We start from the raw sequence: 14587 nt of genomic DNA on the forward strand, positions 1-14587 counted from the left end.
TTGAGATGTTCTAAGTTATATTTTGAACAACATACGAAGCCTATTTATACAAGTTTGATTTCATTATGGACTCCATATAATTGTCAGTGCAATCACAGTAGTACAAAATAGTTGGCAAAATCTCAATTGTGAAAATTCAAACTATTGGATATTTTACAGTTCTACTAAATTGCATGGTAATTGCATGGTCTTTTAAAAAAACGAGTAATTTAACACTACTAAATTTTCTATCATTTTGAGAAAACTTCGATAATCCATGATATTTTTTTTTTTAAAAGAGTATATTTTTTTCATCATTTTTTTTTTAAAATCGTTAAAATACATTTCAAACTTTTATGCTGCCCTACCGAATATTTTCATTTATAGTACTTCATTTTTAACTTTAACTATCAGATTTTTCTTGCAATATTTTTAACTAAAATATTATTGGGGGATATTTTTTATATTATGAAAATTTGGGGGTGGTAATTACATTTCAAAGGGTGGCATAAAAATAATCTCATATAACGGGCGTTGTTATTGGGCCATCAAGCCCAACCTAAGTTTAAGAAATAATAGGGTTTTGTATGCATCTCTCGCTCTCTGGTTCCTCGCAGTGAAGCTTCTCCAAGGTACCGCCTTTGCTAGTTCTTTCACTTCGTTGATTTTTTTGTTTCTCCTTTCTTTGTATGTAATCTGTTGTTTCTTATTCATATCGTTGATCTAATTACCATATGCTGCGTCGATTTCGTATTCTGTTTGGTGTTTTTTCAACCTGTTAAACGATCTACCTTTTCAGTCCAATTCTATCGTCAATTTGATGTTGTATACCCCAAGCTTTTTTACAATAGGAGATTAACCACATCATGTTTCGATTTTAGCACATCCATATCTAAAAATTTCCTTACTTTATAATAAATTCGTGTTTTTTACTTCTACCAATAACCTCCATTTCTTAATAATTCATGTAAATTTTTATAACAATTTTTAAGGTTTTCTAGTGTTAGATGTTAGATGTTAGATGTGTAGTTTTAATTTTTTTTTAAAGTTTGTTTAGTTGGTTATGAATTGAAGAAGAAATTTTATGTGTTTTGTAGAGACAAGATGGCTGTTCCACTGCTTACCAAGAAGATTATCAAGAAGCGTGTCAAGAGGTTCATTAGGCCTCAAAGTGACAGGAGAATATGTGTCAAGGTATGTCGATTATAATAGTTGCTTAAATGTTTGGGAGATTTGTAGTCTCTATTAGGTTGTTTTTTATATCTTCAAGTTGTCAGGTCTTTGTTTTATCAAATGAATTAATGAATGTTTGGAAATAAGTTGGAGTGGAGATACCTCAAAGGTGGATGTTTAAGCTTTCTCAAACAGTTTCCTTAATACATTATCAATACTTTTTGATTGAACATTATAGGCCTTCACCAATATTATGTAAAATCTAGATGTAGTTAGTTTTGTGTATACTTGTGATTACTTGGAACTTTATAAAGTCAAAAACTTTTGAACTATTTGAATGTAGATTTTATATTCATGCATTAATTATACTTCTTCATGTTAGTAATTAGATAATAATTACAAGAGGAAGCTTTACTTTGCCAATTCCTATTGTATATTCTACTATTTCTAATGACAATTTTGTGTCATTTCCATTTTCGACAATGCTTTATATTAAACCTATGTAATGATAGATTTTTGTCTGTGTACCAATCATTCTTTTGGATTTTGGAATACAAATCATGTTTTCCAATATTTCTACATTGTATGCATTATCTGCTATTTATGTCTTTCATTTTTTTGCTGTTCTGTATATCAGTATATGTATGCTGTTTGAATCTTCCAAACAAACTGAGTCCACAGGGACAGGGTTATGGTGTGTATCTTATTTCTGTTTTGGTTTGCAGGAAAGTTGGCGCAGGCCAAAGGGTATTGACTCACGTGTTAGGAGAAAGTTCAAAGGAGTTACTTTGATGCCAAACATTGGTTATGGTTCAGACAAGAAGACCCGCCACTATCTGCCTAATGGTTTCAAGAAGTTTGTTGTCCACAATGTCAAGGATCTAGAACTCCTCATGATGCATAACAGGTAACAAGCTTGTATTCAATTCCATCATCCATGTTAGCATTTGGATCAACAATTTATCATTCACCTTTAGCGCACATTCTGACTTTGTTTACTTATATGAAAAAACATCAGGACATATTGTGCTGAGATAGCACACAACGTATCAACAAGGAAAAGAAAGGATATCGTTGAACGTGCAGCACAATTGGATGTTGTTGTCACAAACAAACTGGCCAGGCTGCGCAGCCAAGAGGATGAATGATTGCTTTTCCAATATATTTCAAATTTATTTGCTATTATTGTTTCTTGTATGGACATGACAGAATATCCTCAGCAATGTTGTCTGATGAATTCCAGTTTTTGAATCTAAAGTTTAGTATTGACAGCAGGAGTTATGATTATTGAGTCTTTTTACATTGTCATCTTATGCTCTCTTTTGATATTCCTAATATTGATAAGAATGGATTATTGATATCTTAATTGCTTTTGTGCCCTTGTTTTTTATTTATAATTCTGCCATCAAGCTATTTAAAAAAAAAAAGGTATTCATATTAATGGATTATCTGGCATAACCTAGCCTTTACATTAGTATTTTTACTCAATTATAAGTTGACGGGCAATCTTGCTTGGAGCATTTTTACCACGGGCGAATATGTAGTTTTGTTGCAAATCTTGAAATGTAGATTAATTTTATACATCTCTATCGCCCTCACATGTCTTGTAAGAAGTTTGGGGGTATTTGCTTGTGTAATAGTGTTGCAGTTGGAGGGACTTGTTTACATTCAGTTCTTTTTTTATCATCAAAAAATTCACAAATATAATAATGGTTACCTCACATCATTCATAACTACGGTGTTCATTGGAAATCAAACGGAAATTCAAATCAAATCATGACGTCTAGTTTGGACGTTTTATCATTTTGGACAAAAAAATAGATTAATTTGCATATGGATCCTCTCATGTTGGGTGTCTGCTGCCTTCCATTCTGCTTCAATCCAGGCCATTAATTTAGTCTCATAGCATAAAAGAGAGAAAATATTAGACTGTTAAAATTAAATCTAATGGCCAGAAGGAGAAATGGCAGAATTGTGGCATAGCATAAAAGAGAGAAAAGATTAGACTGTTAAAATTAAATCTAATGGCCAGAAGGAGAAATGGCAGAATTGTGGCAGAATTGAAAAAGCTGGAGAGGATCTGTTTCCTACATATCATCATTATCATATAAATTGATAAATTGTTTAGGTTGGACATTTTATCATTTGGGACAACAAACAAATAGGAGTATATGGAATTTGATGTTAATTAGTTCGGATAATAGATTAATTTACATAATAAATATCATCAATATTGTTCTGGACTGGGCCGACGCCTGGTCCAGTTGGACTAAAGCCCAAATCTCTCTCAGTGTGCTCCTCGGGACGTGGTCCTAGCGCGTCACGCGGACTAAATGCCCGTCAGCTTTGCATAAGCACGCGACCTTCACCCAGTTGACTATGCTAATCCTCAGTCGGGCAGGATAGAACCCGAGCAACGCCACCTGTCTTGTCCCTGCGAGCACATCCGTGTATTCTTTCAGCCGAGACCCTTTCTCGTAGGGTTCCTTCACTCCCGATCCTCCGGTTTAAGCGGAGTCCACACGCTCCCTAAAAGGCCGCGTCTCCCCCTTAAACTTCGGAGGGGTTGACCAGGATGGATACCACGTGCTGGTCTCCGCTACACTCGTAGGATCCTGACAGTCTCCAAATTGGGTCTGGGTATCCAGTCCAATAGCGAGATCTTGGTCCAGCGCTGGGGGCTATAGATATCCTCTTTCACTAGAGGGTCAGGTAACATAATTCTTTCTCTTCTTACCTTGTACTTGCGCTTTGATCGGAGTACCTTGCAGGCACACCCCCCAGTTCACTGAAGATCCATTCCGTTGCAGGCCACGAAGATCCTTCTGATCCGGTAAGATCAATTATCATATAAACTACTGAATTAATTTGCATAATTCACATCATCATTATCTAATAAACTAATACAATGTATTCAACTCCAACAAGAAAAAGTAAAACATGCTCACAACCTATTTGGATTAAAAAAAATTATCTCCAACAAGAAAAAGTGAAATATGCTCACAACCTATTTGGATAAAAAAATTAGGGATTTCATATTATTTTGAAAATCAGTTGATGCAAATTAGTTATTTTAAGAAAAAAAATATTTTTTTATATTTATTTTTAATGTATCCGATCAATCCATCTTAAATTAACGTGTTGCTTTTTAGGTTGATTCAGTTTGATTTTATTGCAAAAATGTATAAATTCAACCAAAATATATCAGTTTGGACATCAAACCAAACCAAATCGGCCTATGAAACACCCCTAATAAAACTTACATACAATTCCTTAGGTGTGATTTTTATTATTTTCCAATAAAGATATGACAAGTGTACTTAACTATCGTTTAGGGAGTTAAAATAGGGGAAAATTGCATATCTATAGGAGAAAATTATATTAATTATCATTTTTTTGTTGGAAAATAGTAAAAATCACACATAAATAATTGTATCTAAGTTCTCTCCTATATATAAGTCAACTATATCCCTGCCTCAATACGAGGCAATTATATGTTGAACATTCTCCGAAGGATCCTTGATGCTCTACGTGACAGTTGTATGCTGAACTTTCACTGAAGGATCCTTATCGCTTTATGAGGAAATTGTATGCTGGACCTTCATTGAAGGATCCTTGTCACCCTACGATACAATTGTATGTTGAACCTTCAATAAAGGATCCTTGTCGCCTACAAGGTACACTGATGAAGGATCCTCACCAAAAGAAACTCAAGCAACACACGAGGGACTCGCCCCAGTTTTTTTTATCAAGTTAAGGCAACATGAAATATAAACACCACAAAAGTAGTAGCAACAAAAATCAAAATATCATCAGAAGAATCGCCGCAATACCCAAACTTTTCATTAATAAATCGCAAAGGGCGTGATTGCAAAATAACCTTCTAATGATGAAAAAATATATTTACTTAAAATATCAAATGCTATGACACTTGAGGGATTCGCCCTCTAGCGTTACACTTGTGAAACTCACCCCATCGTACCAAATGGTGCAAATTTTTTTTTTTTTGATGTAAAAAGTCATCTCGATACTCATTTTAAAACAGGAATGAGTAAGATTTACTAAACTATTGAAAATTAAAAAAAGTTTAAGTCACTGCTTAAAATTGAGAAAATTTGTTGGGCTTTAAAAACTCCTGGAAAAGACAACTCTCATTTTACATATTCACATTTTCCCGCGAAAAGCACTGCAAATGAGTTACGCCGGAAACGGAATGCACAGAACCGCAGAAGAGACGGAGCAGAGGATCCGGCATGGATCCGAATCATTTCCCATGCAATCATTCGAGTTAATGGACTTTTACTTTCCTCAACAGCTCTTCACCGTCGAAAAAACCTGGTTCAGTCTCACATCTTCTCTTTTTTCATTCTTTTCTTCTCCCCAAGGCCAACACATCGCTTCTCAGGTACTGCAATTACTCTCATCTCTTCAACCGTTTCATTTTCTTACAAAAACTTGTTGAAAGTTTAATCGATTTTCCATGTTAGTTAGGAATTTCAAATTTCAACTATCATAGGTTAATATTAGGTTTCTAATTTCAAATAAAAGAAGAATCTATATAATTGTACCAAACCTAAGTTATGAAAACTAGATTAGCGAGTATAGTAAGAGGAACTAGAGCAAGGATTGGTTTCACAGTGCAATTTTATTTGTATTCGTTTTCAATTAGGTCCTGGTCTTTTAAAGCACGGACACCAGAAACACGACACCGGAGTCACTGACACGCCGACACTGTTAATAATTTAAAAAAATGAATAAATTAAACTTAATCACAATTGTCAGTGTTGGTTTCAAATGGTTTCAAATTCCAACTCTAACACTGACACATTTTTTCTAGAGATGTCGGTACTACCGAGGTTCTTGTGGAATAATGGAGATAAGAATAACTAAAAGAATCTGTAATCTTTTGTGATCATTTGGAGCTCCTAAGAATAAATGCTTATTATCTCCGGATGTATAATTTAGACAAGTGCTTATTTAATAAGCTCTTATTATACAAGAGTTTGTGTACGAACTATTTTTAGAATCCAAGAGGTAATGAAGATAACCTATACTGAAACAGTTTGAAATAAGATTTTTGAGAGATATGAGCTAAAAACAGTTTATGGAAGTGCTTATGTCTTAAGCTCTTTTAAACAATTAGCAAGTGCTTATGTCATAAAATAAGCCTAAATAAACTTCTTCAGACCTCCCCTCGTATGTCCTAATCGCTTAGAATCTCGCCCCTTCTCTGGTTTTTAAAGCTTAATAAGCTTCTTTCCATTGAATGCAAGTAAATTATATATTTTAATTTTAAAGTGTAGACATGATTTATTCGTATTATCAATCCCGGGTATACATATAATATTTGAATTATGCTGACAGGTGAAAAATGAGTATGGAAACTATGTACTGCCATTTGATTTTCAGCAGCTCAAAAATATGTGTGATGTTAAAGAATTTTATGAAATGTTAACAGAGAAACCTAAAATTATATATTTTAATTTTACAGTGTAGACATGATTTATTCGTTTTATCAATCCCGGATATACATATAACTTTTGAATTGTGCTGACAGGTGAAAAATGAGTATGGAAACTATGTACTGCCACTTGATTTTCAGCAGCTCAAAATAATGTGTGATGTTACAAAATTTTATGAAATGTTAACGGAGAAACCTAAAATTGCTCTCTTATGCATGAGTGCTGCTGTTCACAAGGTATGTTTGAAGTCGATTATTTTATTTTGCAAACAAGTGCATATCTTATGCTTGACCAGGGATTTATACGAATTAAATAATAATAAACTGGAAACAGGTTTTGCTTTCTAAATGGGAGAGTGACAAGATGGAGCTTTCTGCCAAAGTAGACATCCGTCTTCATAACTGTCCTGAAACCATGATTGCGTTGAAGAACTTAAAAGCAGCTTACATTGGTATACCATAAAATCATTGTAGTGTTTTTTTGTTTTCCTAAAGTTTGCTTGCAATAGTGGAGGTTTTCCCGTTGTATAGAAAAAAAAAAGCATTTTAACATCATTTGAGGATTTGACAGGCAAGCTCGTCTCAGTGCGTGGTACCGCTGTGAAAGCCAGCACCGTCAGGCCTCTTGTGGTAGAGATGAGTTTTGAATGCAGTAAGTGCAAACAAAGTATTACACGTATATTTCCCGATGGAAAATTCTCACCACCGTCAACTTGCAATTTGAATGGATGCAAAAGCAAATTCTTCAATCCATTGCGATCTACTGCTAAGACTATTGATTTTCAGAAAATAAGGTGAGCCTAGATCTTGACTCATAATCTCTATTCTGTTGTTATATTTTGGCTTCCCCCTCCCCCACTTATTCATTTTGAAATCTCTGTTTTCAATGAATGTATGGACTAGGGTTCAAGAATTATTAAAACATGAAGATCACGAGGAAGGACGAGTCCCTCGAACAGTGGAATGTGAACTTACCCAAGATCTTGTTGATTCATGCATTCCTGGAGATGTGGTGACGGTTACTGGAATTATCAAAGGAATTAACAATTACATGGATATTGGAGGAGGTATTATTTACTAATTGCTTGTTTTAGTTATCCACCTTACTTGCTGGCTTGTATTACAAGTTACAAATTGCTTGAATGTTGATGTGAAATCAAGCTAATTAAAGATTGCGAACAGAGATAACCAAGCTAATTAAAGTTTGCGAACAAAGATAACCAAGCTATATTAAAATTCTTCGTGGGTATATGTTTAAACTGTTTTAATATCCTTTATTTATTTCTTTAAGTGCCGTTGCATTTGTATTTGGCTACATATTAAATCATAAATTTCACTGTATTGTAATTTGTAGGGCCAATAAATGAATAGCTTCGGCGACAAACAGATTAATTTTATTACAGCTGAAATATGTAATATAGATAATGAAAGTGTCTTAGCATCATATTATATTCTCCTGTACAACATGAGTTCTTTAGGAAACCTTGATTGGACCAGCTTCTGCTTAATTCTTAAAGGCTACATAACTTCTTTCCTGTTGTTAAAAACGAATGCATAAGAAGTATGCTAAAATAATATAACTTAAAAACTTACACCATTTAGAATTAAAAAAAATCAGCGCTATTAGCAAATCTTCATGTAAGATACACGATACCAGTTATTTCATAGTGTAGTATACCGGTAGACGCGGTTACATCAGTTATTTAGACTTATCTATCAATAACCGACAGTATCACTTTCAGTTATCTATCAATAACCGACACTTATCACTTGTCACATGCTTGCTCTTTATTGGGTGATTGGGTTTTAGTTTATACAAATATTTATCGTTAGGTCACACTAAAGAGTTATCCCTGCTTTAAATACCTCAACTACTTTACATAAAATGCAAATTTATTCTCTCTTGAGCCATTTACCTGATGCAGCTTGTGGGTATTTATACAGGAAAGTCAAAGAACAAAAACCAAGGATTTTACTATTTGTATCTTGAAGCTGTATCCATTATGAATTCAAAGTCACAGTCCATACCTGATGATTCACAAGACTCTAATGCCAAAGCTAGACCAACTGAGCTGTTTGATTTGTTTTCATTTTCATCAAAGGATTTAGAATTTGTTGTGAAATTTGCAGAGGAGCATGGTTCAGATTTATTTCGGCAAATCCTTCACTCTATATGCCCTTCCATCTATGGGCACGAGCTTGTTAAAGGTAAATATCCATCTCGTGATGAAATGTGTGTCCTCACCTTAATCACTTGTTTAGTGAGAGGGTGAGCCTTTAGCTCATTGCCGCAATGTTACATTGCTGTCGTGTGATTTGGTGCTGGTGTTCATTGGTTCTGTTGCTGGAAATAGCCTCTCCATTCAGGCTAAGATTGTGCACACCTGATTTTTTTAGACCCCGCAATGACAGAAGTTTCATGCCCTTGTCCACCCTTTTAGTTTTAGTGGCTTGTTTGGTGACATGTTTCTTATGTCTTATGTAATTGTTAGTATAACCTTGCTAGTTCCATTGAAAACTTCATAATCCCCCTATCCAGTCATAATTTTGTTCATTTTAACGGCTTATTAATCTCATGGCTGACAAGTGCATTGTTAGCAATTGTTTGTTAAGAATGTGACTCAAGCATTTCTGATACTTCAATGTCATGATATGGGGCTTATGTTCCAAAATCAGCAGTCGAGGGGAAAATCAAATAATAGTTTGCTGTTTATTTGACAGCTGGGATAACTCTAGCATTATTTGGTGGTGTACGGAGGCATTCTATGGATCAGAATAAGGTACCTGTGAGGGGAGATATTCATGTCATGATCGTAGGTATGCTATGTGTTATCTTTGCAATTTTGAATGGAATCAATCCTTCAGAAATGTTTTTCCTTACGGAGAAGTAAATTTATTTGTATCGAAAATGCTTTCTTCATTCGGAAGTTTGCAAAATGGAGAGAGAATAAAAATTTACAAACTAATTGTGTTGCAATTTCAATTTTCTAGGCGACCCTGGTCTAGGTAAGAGCCAGTTGTTACAAGCAGCAGCAGCTGTTTCTCCACGAGGTATCTATGTATGTGGTAACGCAACAACCAAAGCTGGCCTCACAGTAGCTGTAGTGAAGGATCCTATGACAAATGACTATGCTTTTGAGGCAGGTATATGCTTTTTTTTACATTATTTTTTAATGTTGCACTCATTGAACTTGTGAACTCATGATTCAATGTGTACAGCACTATTTCCAGAATTAGCGGATTACCAGTCACTGGTCATAATTGATACTACTCTTTATGGAATATGTCTTTGAATTGTGTTGTCATGTTACCTTTTATTGTTTATTTCTTCTAGTTGTTCTTCTGTGTTCCATATGTTGAAATCTTTGTTTCTGTATGATAAATGTGGAATTTAAAGTGTATATTTAATAAGTCAGGAAGCTAAGTTATCTGTAGTTCTTTTCTGGCCAAGTTGTACGGATTGCTTCCTTGGCGGTGGGCTGATTGATGACACAGTTGTCTGGTGCTTGTCACTATTTCCTTAAGCTCTAAAGTTTTGTTGGTTTATCTTGGATAGTGTCTGACATAATAACTTTTGGGTAAAGAGGAAGAGGGGGAAACTGTTATTTTTTTATATGGAATCAATAAGGATATGATTGGGTCTAACTGATTTTGCTGTGATCATTTGCAAAATTTAATTCGTATTTTCTGTGAATAATTGTTGCAATTCCTAATAGGTGCTATGGTGCTGGCTGACAGTGGATTATGCTGTATTGACGAGTTTGATAAAATGTCTTCAGAGCATCAGGTTTGTTCTCTGGTAACCATTGATCAATTTCTGGTTACTTTATTATATCTTAACTGAAGCCTTATTTCAAATTTGTAACAATACAGGCTTTACTGGAGGCAATGGAGCAACAGTGTGTCTCTATTGCAAAGGCGGGATTGGTAGCAAGTTTATCATCCCGGACTTCTGTCTTAGCAGCAGCAAACCCTGCTGGTGGTCATTATAAGTAACATTTTTAATCTTCATTATCCCTCAATTTTCCATTCTGTTTTTATTTTTAATAATCTATCTTATAATAAGTTATCTAAGTTCATTTATATCCCTTATTTCAATTTTCTCCTTCAATGGGGTAAGTTTGTCTGAATTGATGGTATAAGAAAAGAGTGGAATGGAATGGATTGAATTCCACTCTCCACTTATTAGTGGGATAAGGCTTGGTTGTTGTTGTTGTGGAATGGAATAGAGTGATCTTACATCAATTTTTTAACATATAACTAGATAATGCTAGTCATGTAACCAAGCAAATAATTTCTCCTGACAATTTCTTTAAATGAAAATCGCAGCCGGGCAAAAACTGTAAATGAAAATTTAAAAATGAGTGCTGCACTATTGTCCCGTTTTGATTTAATTTTCATATTGCTGGACAAGCCTGATGAACTTTTGGACAAACGAGTCTCGGAGCACATTATGTCAGTAAGTTTTACTGTCTTCTTACTTCGTGTTGGTGTTCACTTTTGTACATAAACTACATGACATTCATATCTTATTCATGGTTGATGGGAATGGCATATTGGCTTCTCATCCTGACATTTGAATAAATAACAACTATAGTAATGATGCTTAAGTGTATTACTGAGTTTTCATTACTGGTTTAAACTTTTCAGTTGTTTGATGGGGCTATTTTCAAACTGTAGTCTCTTTAACAGTTAACACAACATATGTATCTGCTTGTGTCAAGGACATGAATTATTAACTGTTGGTAATTTTCAATTCTGCATAATCATTCTAGTTCTAGGTTAATCCTTTTTTTCTTTGTCTTGGATTGCTTGATCTTGAAGCTACTCTTCTTCCCAAGTAAAGAACTTAAGTTGGTAAATAGGTTTGAACTTATGATGTATTTAAGATACAACATGATACAGACACAGACCAACAGAAAAAAGCGGGAAGAGTTCAAAGAATATTTAAAAGGAAAGAAGTTTGACTAATGACTTAGATGCAATAATATCGTGTTTTCTGCATGTTATATTTGGGTGTTTATGCAGTAGGACAATATCTTTTCTCACAGTAAACAAAAGCTGAATGTTGTCACATTTCTACCAAATCAATGTTCTTGGTTTATTATTTTTCATTTGATCCTATCCTATGTTTTTCTATGGTTCTGTTGGGACTCGGTACTATAGATTGATGTTTCAAATGTATCTCACAGCTTCATACTGGGTTTGGCCAACACTCACAAGCATCTAAAAAGCGACGTGGAGGTTATCTCTCCCTTGTACATTATATTTTAAATTGGCTAGACTAGAGCATCCTGCATTTTGGCAATTCAAGATTCACTAATGAAATATATACTTCTTGACCAGATCCACCTTCTGATTCAAGAGCTTCTGCATCACAGAATGTTGAAGGGGTAAAATTGGGTGCTAGATCTGGTTCTTTAATTTCAAAGTTGAAACTTGACAGACGAGGAGACAACGATTTTGTTCCATTACCTGGTCAACTTCTTCGCAAATACATTGCTTATGCAAGAAGTTTTGTCTTTCCTAGGTAGTTCAACGTCATATCTACCTTTTGACTCTGGTCTAAGTATTCCCTCAGGAAATTTCACAGTATTTATTTTCTGCATTTTTTCTGATATCTCTTAATAAGGATGTCCCAGCCAGCAGCAAATATCATACAAAATTTTTACTTAAAACTTAGAGATCATAATGTTTCGGCTGATGGTACTCCTATAACAGCAAGGCAGTTGGAAAGTCTAGTAAGGCTAGCTGAAGCTCGTGCTCGGCTGGACTTGAGAGTAGAAATAACTACGCAGGATGCAATGGTTAGTATTACGTTTTAGTTTGACCTCAATAATTTTAACAGCATTAATCATCTTTTGGTTCTTCAACTTCAATAAAAAAATCGTGAAGACCAACTTGAAGCATAATGCCGCCATTCATATATAGATGAAAAACTCTTCTAAAGTTAATAATCCTTGCAAAGAGATGAGGTGGAAACACTTTTATTAGGTCAAAAATATTTCCAGCCTTTTTTCTAAAACTAGGAAATCAATGTATTTCGTTCATAAGGTTTTAGTACGTGGAACATGCCTAAAACTATTTCCAGCATCTACTAATACTTTAAAGTCATGTAACACTAGTTTTTATGTAAACAACTAAATTGTTCTGTCAATAAAATTTAAAGTAACAGCCAAGTTTTTTCTTGTCATCAATTCCTTGAGTCATTCCTGTAATGACATTGTCATAATTGTTCAGGATGCTGTTGAAATCATGAAGGAATCTCTGTATGATAAATATGTTGACGAACACGGTGTTGTGGATTTTGGTCGAAGTGGGGGGATGAGTCAACAGAAAGAAGCAAAACGCTTTCTAAATGCCCTTAATAAGCAATCGGAGCTGGAACAAAAAGATTCCTTTTCAGTATCTGTATGTGTTTTCAATTTTTTCCCTACATTCTGTCAATGGTTTCTTTCCTCGATATTAAAACGAATGTGTTGCTTACTTTTCAGGAAATGTACAGTCTGGCAGATAGGATTTCCTTGAAAGTACCTGATGTGGATACTTTCATCGATAATTTAAACAGCGTTGGTTATCTACTTAAAAAAGGACCAAAGACATACCAGGTGTGATGAGATTTTTGCTCTTCACTCTATAGCGGTTTGTTTGATAGTTTCCATTTATTAATATGCATCTCTTTTGTACACCAAGAATCTAAAATGCCTGCCTATCCCTTCCCAGCAACTGTATATATGAAAGAAAAATGTTAAAATTTTGATGACAAGAAAATTCTTTTGACATGTGCAGGTGTTATCCTCTTCTTACTCGCGGAGCCAATCGACTAGGTCAAGGGGCTAAACTTAAGTTGAGTTATGTACATATTTGTGATTAAATATAAGAGCTTTTGGTTAATTTGTCATGTTATGGAACTTGACAATAAAAGTGTTCCTTATCTTATACTGAAGTTCCCTTTCCCTAAATACTCCGAAATACTGGGAATGTGCTATACAATTTCACTTGGAGATGAGAAAATTAATCTTATAGTCTCTCATATATTAGCTGGGCGGCAGTTTTGCTGTATTGTTCAATCTTCTAAAGTTAGACATTCTTTTACCACCCAGGTTTTTTTCAATCTTTTAGTCTCATATATAATTTGAATCCTTAAATGTTTGTTTGCAATCAAGTAAGCAGCCATATATAAGATAAAACAATATAAGTACGCCTTTTAAATTTACAGTGTTGATTGGGTTGGGAGTTAATATGTGTGATATTCCTTCCATCACCCCCTCAGTTTTACTCCATTAAAAAAAATATATTAGAGATTTGTACTTGCAATGTTGATTATGATTTATGGTGGTGAATATATGCACCTAATCCTTCTCACCTCCTTTCGTAAATTTAACTAGTAATATACACGTGCGATTGCACGGGGAGCGGCATTGCCGCTCTTTCTTTAGTAACATATCGATATTAGATTTAGTATGGAACCATTTAGTGTCGTAAATGCTGATATTAGATTTAATATAAAAACATATTGATATTAGATTTAGTATGGAACCATTCTGTTTTATAAATGATATTAGATTTAGCATGTACGAGGAGTGGCGTTGCCGGTTTTTTTTAGTAGTTTGTTAAAATTAGATTTAATATAGACATAAATATTGATATTAGATTTAGTTGGCATGGAGAGTGGCATTGTTGGCATTTTTTTAATAACATGCCAAAATTAGTTTTAGTATGCAACAATCCCGTTTCATAAATTTTGTTATTAAATCTAGTATGGAACCATCCCATTTTCTAAATGTATAGAAATGATAAATATTATAAAGTAAATGTTATACTCATCGGTAGAGATGTAATAACTAGCATATTTGAGGAAGTTTTTATATATAACTTAAACCACGGGAATAGATTTTTTTTTTTTTTCATTTCAATTGTTTACTCTTATTATGTCTTCTTATGAAAATAGGTACTTCAATTTCTCAATGTGTA

At 34.1% G+C, this 14587-nt stretch overlaps 2 protein-coding genes across 2 annotated transcripts; both read left to right on the forward strand.

Moving 5' to 3' along the window:
* The first annotated feature begins 512 nt into the window (after window positions 1–512).
* On the forward strand, window positions 513–2460 carry LOC131612586 (large ribosomal subunit protein eL32z). The gene is made up of 4 exons (XM_058884352.1): window positions 513–611; window positions 1077–1173; window positions 1878–2059; window positions 2171–2460. The coding sequence occupies exons 2-4, from the start codon at window positions 1084–1086 to the stop codon at window positions 2298–2300; spliced, it is 402 nt and encodes a 133-aa protein (XP_058740335.1). The 5' UTR covers window positions 513–611; window positions 1077–1083; the 3' UTR covers window positions 2301–2460.
* A 2811-nt stretch (window positions 2461–5271) lies between these two features.
* Window positions 5272–13820, forward strand: LOC131612588 (probable DNA helicase MCM8). Its single transcript, XM_058884353.1, has 17 exons — window positions 5272–5557; window positions 6710–6850; window positions 6948–7065; window positions 7185–7407; window positions 7517–7680; window positions 8558–8821; window positions 9335–9430; window positions 9605–9757; window positions 10330–10400; window positions 10487–10605; window positions 10943–11072; window positions 11806–11857; window positions 11960–12143; window positions 12246–12420; window positions 12854–13024; window positions 13108–13221; window positions 13403–13820. The coding sequence occupies exons 1-17, from the start codon at window positions 5345–5347 to the stop codon at window positions 13451–13453; spliced, it is 2439 nt and encodes an 812-aa protein (XP_058740336.1). The 5' UTR covers window positions 5272–5344; the 3' UTR covers window positions 13454–13820.
* The last annotated feature ends 767 nt before the right edge of the window (window positions 13821–14587 follow it).

The sequence above is a fragment of the Vicia villosa genome, linkage group LG6 (genome assembly GCF_029867415.1).
Source record: "Vicia villosa cultivar HV-30 ecotype Madison, WI linkage group LG6, Vvil1.0, whole genome shotgun sequence".
Taxonomy (NCBI): domain Eukaryota; kingdom Viridiplantae; phylum Streptophyta; class Magnoliopsida; order Fabales; family Fabaceae; genus Vicia; species Vicia villosa.

What these genes read in the sequence shown, in the direction of transcription:
- LOC131612586 (XM_058884352.1), top strand. Translation starts at nt 1,084, where the DNA reads ATGGCTGTTCCACTGCTTACCAAGAAGATTATCAAGAAGCGTGTCAAG. An exon ending in ACAGGAGAATATGTGTCAAG is followed by an intron (nt 1,174 to 1,877) that starts GTATGTCGATTA and finishes TTTGGTTTGCAG; the next exon opens with GAAAGTTGGCGCAGGCCAAA. An exon ending in CTCCTCATGATGCATAACAG is followed by an intron (nt 2,060 to 2,170) that starts GTAACAAGCTTG and finishes AAAAAACATCAG; the next exon opens with GACATATTGTGCTGAGATAG.
- LOC131612588 (XM_058884353.1), top strand. Translation starts at nt 5,345, where the DNA reads ATGAGTTACGCCGGAAACGGAATGCACAGAACCGCAGAAGAGACGGAG. An exon ending in TTACATGGATATTGGAGGAG is followed by an intron (nt 7,681 to 8,557) that starts GTATTATTTACT and finishes GTATTTATACAG; the next exon opens with GAAAGTCAAAGAACAAAAAC. An exon ending in TGGGCACGAGCTTGTTAAAG is followed by an intron (nt 8,822 to 9,334) that starts GTAAATATCCAT and finishes TTTATTTGACAG; the next exon opens with CTGGGATAACTCTAGCATTA.